Genomic DNA, 11132 nt, shown 5'->3' with positions numbered 1-11132 from the left:
TCCTTGTGATCAATTCTCATCTTGAGAACTTGCTCCACAATATCTTCTTTCTTCTTCTTCTTTTCTTCATAAGCTTGTAGTGATCCAAGAAGTTGCTCTATTGTCATAGTCTCTAAGTCTTTTGTCTCTTCAATCACGGTGACGATGTGTTCGAATTTTGAATCCAATGATCTAAGAACTTTCTCCATGATTCTCACATCATCTAACTTCTCACCATTTATCTTTAGGTTATTAGTAACCGTCAAGACTCTTGAGAAGTAATCTGATATGAGTTCTCCTTCCTTCATTTGTAACGCTTCAAATTCTCCTCTTAGAGTTTGAAGATGTACCTTCTTAACTTGTTCCGCTCCCTTATAAGATGTCCGAAGCTTCTCCCATGCTTCTTTGGACGTCCTTGCACCAGCAACATTCTCAAATGTATCTTCATATAATCCTTGATAGATTAGACAGAGAGCCTTCTTGTCTATCTTCCTTGAATCTCTCAAACCATCCTTTTGTGTTTGAGATAAACCACCATCATTTTCCGGTTCATTGAAGCCTTTCTCAACTATCTCCCACACATCATGTGCTCCTAAGATAGCCATCATCCTAAGACTCCAATTGTCATAGTTGCTCTTAGTGAGCAATGGAACTTGGAAGGGAACACCATTGTTTGCCATCTTCAAAAGGAACTCGTAGCTCTGATACCACTTTGTTGGAATGAAAAAACTTTATAAAGATGGAGAAAGTGTTTAAGTGTTTGAAGAGAAAGAACCTTTGTGAAGAAAAAAGATTTTATAACTTAGAAGAGGATTTTATTACTTGTTACAAACTTGGATTATTTCTTGGTGATACAAAATGAGAAGAGAGTGGAGGTATTTATAGCCTCCAAAGTATAAAATATCTTACATATTTTAATCTTAAATCTAGAGAATTCTACTAAAATATCTAGATAATCTTATCCTAATTATCTAGATAATTCTACCAAAATATCTAGATTTTTTTATCTTATGGAGGTGGAGATTTTTCTAGACACTTTCTAGAATTTGGATTGAGCTAAACATGATTAGTGAGTTGTTAGCCCAATAATATGACCCAAATCAAGTTTATTTTTCAACAATGGTTTGTCAGCAGAATTAGCAGAGGATATGGGGGTGGCCATGGCAATAAATCGCAAAAGTAGGAGAAGAAGAGATGAGAAAGAAAGAGATGGAGAGAAGAGAAAGATCGCAGAGAAGAATTGATTAAGAGAGCCAGTATCTTTTTAGACTTCGATACCATGAAAGCGTATATGGCTTGGTGATATCTATCGTATCTTAGCTATACAAGAATATGCCGATACTATTCTGATTTGATATTATCGTATCCTAACTAACATTTATTTGGTCACACAGACATCGCCAGTCTTGGATGACTTAATAAGTGTGCTAAGATTAGTTTTATGAGAATTGTGTTGACTATGATTTCACCATTACTTTCTTACTTCCAAAATCAGAAAAAAAATTGTCTTCCTGTTTTAAAAAAATAAATAAAAAGAGTTTGAAATACGTACCACCACAAACAAACAAAAAAAATTCGCAACTGAATTTCCTTCCAAACACTCCCCGTTAACAAAGTCTCTTGAGTCTATTAGAGTAATGGTTTACTTTGGTTCAATGTATTGTATTGGTTATCTCATTCCGGGTAACTCAATCCTATATAAAGGATTATACATTGTAACTAACACTTTAACGGAAATAAGAAGATTCATTTTGATCGTAACAACCTCTCCTCATCTCTCTTTCTCTCTCGCTTGCTACTCAAGTAACATGGTATCAAAGCGTTGAATCGAAGTTCAACGAGTACGATCCGAGCTTCCATCATCATCAAGCTCATCGTTTCATCGCCATTGATCATATTCAATCCATTTTCAGGCGTAATCTCAGATCAAGATGGTTACTCTTCGCCGATCAACACGACGACCAGCTCGCGCTAATGGATCAGCCGCAAAATCAGCTAATCCAGCCAGAGCCTCTTCGTCAAACACCATTCCGACGGAATTGATCTCAAATCCACCTATTCCGGTGCCGATTCCTACGGATCCATCGCTACCTCGAGTTCCAATCCCTTCATTTCCGATTACGACTCCATCACTTGTATTGGAGTCACTCGACTTTGGAGGCATTCAATAATCACCGTACTTATTCACTCACGGAGACAATCCAGGGACTTCTCTCATCTCTGAGGTACTCGACGGATCTAACTATAATACTTGGAGTATTGCGATCACTATTGCTTTAGATGCGAAGAACAAAATTGCGTTTGTGGATGGTTCTTTGCCTAGACTAGCTGAATCGCATCCTCATTATAGAATCTGGTCGAGATGTAACAGCATGGTGAAGTCTTGGATACTAAACTCTGTTACAAAGCCAATCTATGGTAGCATCTTGTGTTTCAATGATGCATCAGAGATCTGGAAGGATCTTATGGCAAGGTTTCATCTCACCAATAATTGCCACGATCTTATCAGTTAACTCAGCAGATTTGGTCACTGCAACAAGGTTCTTCTGATCTTTCATCATACTATAGAAAGCTTAAGACTCTTTGGGATGATCTTGATGGTGCAGACTGTGTAAAGACTTGTCACACGTGTGCTTGTTGCAAGGCAATGGCTACTAAGACAGAGCACACAAAGGTTATCAAGTTTCTTGTTGGCCTCAATGATTCCTATTCTAATGCCAGAAGTCAGATAATCATGAAGAAGCATGTTCCGGATTTGTCAGAAGTCTACAACCTGTTGGATCAAGACTTCAACCAACGCAGCATCTCTCCTTTACAGAATGCGAGTGCCTTTCAGGTTGCTTCACATGACACCATCCCTGCTTCTATCAACGCCACTTATAACTCTAAACCTCTGAGACCAGTATGTTCTCACTGTGGTTATAATGGACAGACTATTGACAAGTGCTACAAGATTCATGGCTATCCGCCAGGATTCAAGCACAAGAAGAATCCTAATGATAAGTCTCCACCTACTGACAAGCAATCCAACAATGTCAAACCAGTCGTGGCTCAGTTAGCTATCAATGACTCCAAGCAGATTGATGATACGGTTCTCAACACTCTTTCGAAGGATCAAATTCAAAGTGTGATTGAGTATTTTAACAACCATCTTTAATCGAGTCAAGCTAACCATGCTTCTACCTCTACTAGTACTATAACCGCATTACCTGGTATGGATTTCTCCTCCTCAACTATTGGTTTTGTTGGAATTCTAAGAGCAACGGGTAATGTATTGTCCTCTGCATTATGGATCATAGATAGTGGTGCCACACACCATGTCTCCCATGATAAAGACCTCTTTGAGAGTCTATCTGATTCTTTGAACCGATCAGTTACTCTTCCTACAGGTCAGAACATAAACATAAAAGGGATTAGTCAGATAAGGCTCAATGAGTATCTTCTCTTGACAAATGTCCTATATATTCCTGATTTCCGGTTGAATTTACTGAGTATAAGTCAACTATCAAAGGATTTGAGATGCCGTGTGATGTTTGATCAAAGCTCTTGTGTGATACAGGATCCTATCAAGGGATTGATGATTGGTCAGGGTGAAGAGATTGTCAACCTCTACGTTCTGGATGGAGCTATCAACACTGATCCTGCAAGTTCCCGTTTATCACCATCTATTAATGTCATAGTTGATACCTCTTTATGGCATAATAGACTAGGTCATCCCTCTGTGGACAGAATAGACTTGATCACTAATGTACTTGGAATCAAGCAAAAGAATAAAGGATTGTTTCATTGCTCCATCTGTCCTTTGGCTAAACAAAAGCATCTGCCTTATATTTCACAAAACAACATATGTGCTAATGCTTTTGATCTTCTTCACACTGATATATGGAGACCATTTTCAGCGCCTACACCTGAAGGTTATAAGTACTTTCTGACCATCGTGGATGATCATACCAGAGTAACCTGGATCTATCTACTACGCACAAAGTCAGAAGTTCTTCAAGTGTTTCTGGATTTCTTATCAATGGTTGAGAGACAATATAAAGCTCATGTCAAGGGTGTTCGATCTGATAATGCTCCAGAACTAAAGTTCACTTCTTTATATAAGAAGAAAGGCATCATAGCGTATCACTTTTGCCCTGAGACTCCTCAACAAAATTCTGTCGTGGAGAGGAAACATCAGCACATTCTTAATGTGGCTTGTTCACTGATGTTTCAAGCTCATGTACCTCTTCAATACTGGGGAGATTGTGTGTTAACAGCGGTATTCTTGATCAACCGACTCCCAACACCACTCCTGAAGAACAAGTCTCCTTATCAAGTTCTCACAACTACTCAGCCGAATTATAAGGACTTAAGAGTCTTTGGATGTTTAGTCTACAACTCAACATCAGCAAAGAACCGGCATAAATTTCAACCAAGAGCTAAGCCTTGTGTCTTTCTCGGTTATCCTGCTGGTTTTAAAGGCTACAAACTCTTGGATTTGGAGACAGACACCATCGTTATCTCACGCAACGTTGTGTTTCATGAAGACATATTTCCGTTTCAGAACGATGGTGATATAAAGAATGATTTCTTTTCCATATTAAATCCTGCAACTGTGGTTACTCCTTGTGATCATGTAGATATCAACCCTGTAAAGGAGAGGGAATCTCCAGCAGTGGTCAATGATTCTCATGATAATGTTGATGCCGTTCCTACAGTTGAGAGGTAATCTCCTGTAGTGGTGAATGACATTCTTCCACAGAGTACCACACCTGCAGCGACTGATAATATGGATAAAAGAAAAGGAAAGTCTCCTGCATACTTACATGATTACTACTATAACTTGACGGAGACAGACATCCCTTATCCTCTAGCATCCTACATCTCTTTGGATAAGCTATCTGAAGGTTACAAATCTTATATATGTGCGATTGCTCTTCATCCTGAGCCCTCTTCTTTCACTCAAGCCAAGAAATTTGATGAATGGCTTCAAGCAATGAATGAGGAGTTACTAGCTCTTGAGTCTACACACACATGGGATATTGTTTCTCTTCCTTCAGATAAGCACGCTATTGGATGTAAATGGGTTTACAAAGTCAAGCTTAATGCTGATGGTTCTTTAGAACGGTATAAAGCAAGGCTTGTTGCTAAGGGTTACACGCAACAAGAAGGTATTGATTATGTAGAAACTTTCTCACCTGTCGCAAAGATGACTACTGTCAAGACTCTTCTTGCTGTTGCTGCAGCCAAGAAATGGAGTTTGACTCAGCTGGATATCTCAAATGCCTTTCTGAATGGTGAACTAACAAAGGAAATATATATGAAACTTCCTCCTGGATACACACCAAAAGCTGGAGTCACTCTGCCCTCAAATCCTGTTTGTAAACTCAACAAGTCTCTCTATGGTTTCAAGCTTCTCGCCAGTGGTTTTTAAAATTCAGCACCACTCTTCTCCTTCTTGGGTTCAAACAGTCTTATTCAGATCATACCCTCTTCATCAAACGAGTGGAAGGTCGATATGTTGCTGTTTTGGTTTATGTTGATGACATCATTATTACTTCCAACAATGATGATGATGTCGTCTCTGTTATGGCTTCTCTCACTGACCACTTCAAGCTACGTGATCTTGGTCCACTCAGATACTTCTTGAGTCTTGAAATTGCTCGATCTTCAACTGGTATTTCGGTTTCTCAGCGAAAGTATACTCTTGAGTTACTTGAAGATACTGGTTTCCTTGCCTCCAAAACTTCTAGCATTCCAATGGAACCAAGTAATGTTCTGTGCCAAGACAATGTGGAGCCTCTTCTTGATGATCCTCTGGTGTATCGACGTTTGGTAGGGAAACTTATGTATCTCACTATCACGAGACCGGATATCACGTTTGCAGTCAACAAACTTTGTCAATATTGTTCTGCTCCAAAAGGATCACATCTTCACGCCGCTTACAAAGTCTTACATTATCTGAAAGGGACTATTGGTTTGGGACTTTTCTATTCCTCAACTACTGATTTTACTCTGTCTGCATTCACAGATGCTGATTGGAATTCTTGTAAAGACTCCAGGCGGTCTACTAGTGGATTTTGTATGTTTCTTGGTACATCTCTCATTTCTTGGAAGTCCAAGAAACATGATACTGTCTCTCATTCCTCCGCTGAATCAGAATACCGGGCAATGAGTTTTGCTGTGCGTGAGGTTCAGTGGTTAGTCAATATGCTCCGGAAGTTTGATGTACCTCAGCGTGGTCCAGTTCCTTTCTTCTGTGACTCCACTGCGGCTATACATATAGAAAACAATGCAGTGTTTCACGAGAGGACTAAACACTTGGAATCTGATTGTCATAAAGTACGCGACATGGTTAAGTGTGGGTTGATCAAGACACTTCATGTCACGTCTAGTAATCAGATTGCTGATACTTTTACTAAAACATTACAGCCTGGGCTTTTTCACTCTTTTGTAGGCAAGATGATACTTCTTTCCATCTCGTCGCCATCTTGAGAGGGGCTATTAGAGTAATGGTTTACTTTGGTTCAATGTATTGTATTGGTTATCTCATTCCGGTTAACTCAATCCTATATAAAGGATTATACATTGTAACTAACACTTTAACGGAAATAAGAAGATTCATTTTGATCGTAAAAACCTCTCCTCATCTCTCTTTCTCTCTCGCTTGCTACTCAAGTAACAGAGTCTGATCAAATTAAATCATATAGTGAGGAAATTTAAACAATGTTTTGTAAGAACACCCTTATCAAAAATGAATGACACTTCCACAACAACAGAGAACAAACCTCTACAACAAAATCATTATCAATCAACAATCATATAAATTAACATATTAAGGAAGTTATCGATATTCATAAAAGTAAAGATACACATATGTATATTTGCCTCATTTTAGATTTCCTTTCGATCTTTTCCTATTGTCCAAGGCAATCCGATTGTATATATTAGAGCCTAAAGGCTAATGAATAACACAAGTTGATTCTTTCGATATTCATCTCTTGTCATGGTATCAGAGCAGAAGATCTAGGAACCCTAAATTGTCCTTTGTCTTCTCTCTTACATCAATTTCACCTCTGTTTTCTCACGCAAGAAACAGAGCATTCTCATCTGCTACACTCTGTTTTCTCATTCAAGTTGCAGAGCATCCTTTCCTACTTAACCCTTCACGATGTCTATCACAACTACCGAAGGAAATCTACAATGAGGCAAATATACATATGTGTATCTCTCGACGATAATCACACATGGGATTTACAAGAACTTCCTCCGAACAAAACTCTTATCGGGGTCAATGGGTTTTTCGTGTGAAATTGAAAGCTGATGGTACAATAGAGCGATGCAAGGCTCGTGTTGTGGCTCTCGGGAATCATCAAAAGGAAGGTCTTGACTATAAAGACACATTTTCACCTGTTGCTAAGATGACCACGATTCGTCTTATTCTTGACATTGCTGCCAAGAGAAATTATGAAGTTCATCAAATGGACGTTCATAATGCTTTTCTTCATGGGGATCTAGAAGAAGAGATGTCCATGAAACCTCCACCAGGTTTTTCTCGACCATGTGATAACCGTGTTTGTCGTCTTCGAAAATCCGGGCTTAAACAATCACCACGGTGTTGGTTCTCGAAACTCACGGATACTCTTATAAAATATGGCTTTAAGCAAACAAGATAGGAATATTCCTTGTTTTTCTTTCATCATGGCGGCATCTCTCTCCAAATTTTGGTCTATGTGGATGACCTAATCATATCGGGTAATTCTCCGTCTGCCATTAAAGTATTCAAGGAGTATCTCTCTACTTTCTTTCATAGGAAGGATCTGGGCATTGCAAAATATTTTTTTGGATTGGAAATTTCTCGTAGCCCTTCTGGGATTTATCTTTGTCAGCGTAAATACGCACTTGATATTGTTACAGAAACTGGTCTGTGAGGATGCAATCCAGCCGGCTCTCCTATTGATCACAAATTAGCTCTCACGGAAAGCCCGCTTCTTGATGATCCATTGCCGTATCGCTGCTTAGTTGGCAGACTGGTCTACTTGGCTTCAACACGCCCGGATTTGGCTTATTCGATTCATGTCTTATCTCAATTTATGCAAAAACCTTGTGAAGAACATTGGCATGCAGCGCTGAAGGTGGTGCAATTTTTAAAGGGTACAATTGGTCAAGGAATTCTTTTGCTTTCTTATTCTCCTCTTCATGTTTCTGGATGGTGTGACGCTGATTGGGCAAGCTGTCCACTGTCTCGACGATCTCTTACTAGCTGGATTTTTCAGTTTGGCGATTCTCCTATTTCCTGGAAAACAAAGAAGCAGTAGACTGATTCGTGTTCTTCAGCTGGAGCTGAATATCGAGCTATGGCAGCAATATGTAAGGAGTTGCGGTGGATTAAATCCTTACTATACGAAATTGGAATTGATCACACTGCTCCGATGACTCTCCATTGTGACAACAAAGCTGCATTGCATATTAGCTCTAATCCAGTTTTTCATGAGCGTACGAAGCATATCGAGCTAGATTGTCATCGTGTTCGTGATTACATGTTGGATGGTACGGTCAAGGCGTCTTATATTCCTACAAAAGAACAACTAGCTGACATCCTGACAAAGGCGTTGGGTCGAAAGGAGTTTGATTCATTTCATCTCAAGTTGGGCATTCGAAACTTGCATGCTCCTGCTCCAACTTGACGAGGTATTAAGGAAGTTATCGATATTCATAAAAGTAAAGATACACATATGTATATTTGCCTCATTTTAGATTTCCTTTCGATATTTTCCTATTGTCCAAGGCAATCCGATTGTATATATACAAGCCTAAAGGCTAATGAATAACACAAGTTGATTATATCAATATTCATCTCTTGTCGTAACATGTTACACCAAATAAAAATTAGCATGACATACCAGTTACCACACAAGGATGAAGGATGACATCACGCGCAGACATTATTAATAAATGGCAGTGGCAGGGGATGTCGAATAGAAGACGGGGATTGTATTTGTGGCATGAAAGTGCACACCAATCAAAGTAAACTGACGTTTAATATAATTGAGGCCCAATACTTTTAACCGACAGTAAACTGCAGCGTTTTAAAGGAAAGAAAAGCCGAACCCTGCGAGATCTCTCTCACTTTCCACAGCCGCCGCAAAGACAGGAGTCGCGAAGGAGAGGAACGATGTGCTGCTTCGTGCTATCGTACGCTCCTCCTCTAAGGTATTCATTTTCAGCTCTAAACCTAACATTCATCGTTGAAGAATATGCAGAAAACAAACGCTTGTTTTAATTTCATGATTCAGATTTATACGGCAAGGACGGCTACATCTTCTTTATATCGATGCAGTAGCTTAAGAAAATTTTGTGGAGCTGTTGAAAACAACAACAACAACAAAAGTAACAAAGAAGCTAGTGAGCTGAAATCTGCGGTTTTGAATGCGAATAAAGCTATATTTGATGCTGAACAACGTGTCTATGATCACGAGAGGGTCATCAGAGACCAGAGTGTAACTTACACTGTGTAAGAGTGACAAACCTGAGTCTAAGCAAGTCTCGTCTAGATGAAGCCATAGAGTCCAATGACATTGAACAAATCCTGGCTGCGATTCAAGACATGGAGCACCATCTCGCCATTGAATATGTATCATCAAGAAGAAATGACTGTTCTTTCCCAACTGAATTGACCTCTTTGCTTCTACAAAGATTTGGTGGTCAAGCCTCTGCTTGGGTGGGACGTTATCTCAGGGTTTATCAGATGAAGACGCTCAAGTATCAAGTTAACCCACACGACGTCTTTGACCAGGCTGCAAATCTTATAAATGTAAAAACTAAAAAAGTAATTACTTATACACACGCTTGTGCGGGCTTAAATATGATCCATAGATTTGATGTTTACATTTCTGTATGATTTATGACTATTAATTGTATTCTCTTATATAAAATTTTCATATACGTATATGAAAGCTATCATTTTAGGCAACAATATGAAGACATACATATGTTAACCTATTGTTTATTTGTATGTAATACATCATTCTGAATTTTATATGTAGTATAGGTGGATGGCCCGCACGCTTGTACGGGCATAAATATGATTCTTGTATTTGATTCTTACATTAACATTTTAATGCTCTTAATGTAGACATTATAAGTATTTAAAGGTTGATATGAAATACAGGAATGGTATACTCTTATTCAAAAAGACATGTTCAAATTGTATTTTTAAAACCTTCTTGGGGAGTTGAGCCATACTCTTCTTCAAAAGGATGTATCATTTTCAAGTCGATCTTCTCAGCCATTTGAAACTGTTCTTTCATTTGCATGTTCATCAGACAATATCGATTTACTTGGTGATATACTTAGTAAAGGACAAAATGATTACTTTTAAAGGTTGATATGAAAGACAAAGAAATGGTATAATAACTACAAAATCTGAAGATGAAAGAAAATTTATTGTGTGTACAATACAAGGTAGTAAAAACTTATAGAATGCTTAAAAAGAGGATCTATATGATGCTCCAGAAGTGTACATAGTATTACTGCACATAAAAATTCAATTTAAAGTTTTTAAGAATGCAATTTAAAGTTCTTAAGGTATTGTATTTTTATAAGTATCAAAAGTTAAAAGGATCTACGAAAAATACATAACCCATGTAGGATATGTTGTTGATTAAGAAAATGAGATACATTCGAGATTGATAAACCTGTAGTATTATACTCTCGAGGGGAAGAGTTAAAGAATCTCACTTTTTATGATAAGTCAAACATCCAGAAGATTATGTTTACACTAAAACTAAGATTGATGAATTTTTCTCAAAGTAAATCTGTGAGATTTTGAGACACTTATGTTGAGACAATAAGCAAACGAAATGATATATACATTTTAATCAGAAATAATTCTCAAAGCAGTATAAGTATTTTAGAGAAAATATCTACAGCCTCTTATATATTGTACTACACAAAGATTAGTATAATGAAGTAAATGTATAGTAAACTAGAAGTTTACATTTGGCATGAATCAGTTAGACCATTTTGGTTCATTAATAATGCGAATATATACTTAAAGGTCATATGCATAGTCATATAAGAACCAGAAGATTCTTCCGAATGATTTGACATATGTTGCTTACCCATAAGATAAAAGGGTAATATGGTTTTCACCAGCCAAGATAAGATAT

At 38.0% G+C, this 11132-nt stretch overlaps 2 protein-coding genes across 2 annotated transcripts in view; one reads left to right on the top strand and one right to left on the bottom strand.

Moving 5' to 3' along the window:
* The window catches only part of LOC106302956, a 7030-nt gene extending 6371 nt beyond the window's left edge, over nucleotides 1–659 (bottom strand). The window contains exon 1 of the mRNA XM_013739350.1: nucleotides 30–659. Coding sequence (XP_013594804.1) covers nucleotides 30–659 — 630 coding nt within the window. The remainder of the gene's footprint in view (nucleotides 1–29) is intronic.
* Nucleotides 660–2351: 1692 nt separating this feature from the next.
* On the top strand, nucleotides 2352–3136 carry LOC106302955. The gene is made up of 2 exons (XM_013739349.1): nucleotides 2352–2452; nucleotides 2548–3136. Exons 1-2 carry the CDS (start codon nucleotides 2352–2354, stop codon nucleotides 3134–3136), a joined length of 690 nt encoding a protein of 229 aa, XP_013594803.1.
* The last annotated feature ends 7996 nt before the right edge of the window (nucleotides 3137–11132 follow it).

The sequence above is a fragment of the Brassica oleracea genome, chromosome C7 (assembly GCF_000695525.1).
Source record: "Brassica oleracea var. oleracea cultivar TO1000 chromosome C7, BOL, whole genome shotgun sequence".
Taxonomy (NCBI): Eukaryota; Viridiplantae; Streptophyta; class Magnoliopsida; order Brassicales; family Brassicaceae; genus Brassica; species Brassica oleracea.
Note: the sequence above shows the minus strand (reverse complement) of the source record. Positions and strands in the feature narration are given on the sequence as shown.

Coding starts and splice junctions, on each gene's coding strand:
- LOC106302955 (XM_013739349.1), top strand. CDS start 2,352: ATGGTGAAGTCTTGGATACTAAACTCTGTTACAAAGCCAATCTATGGT. Junction 2,453..2,547: donor TGGAAGGATCTTATGGCAAG/GTTTCATCTCAC, acceptor ATCATACTATAG/AAAGCTTAAGACTCTTTGGG.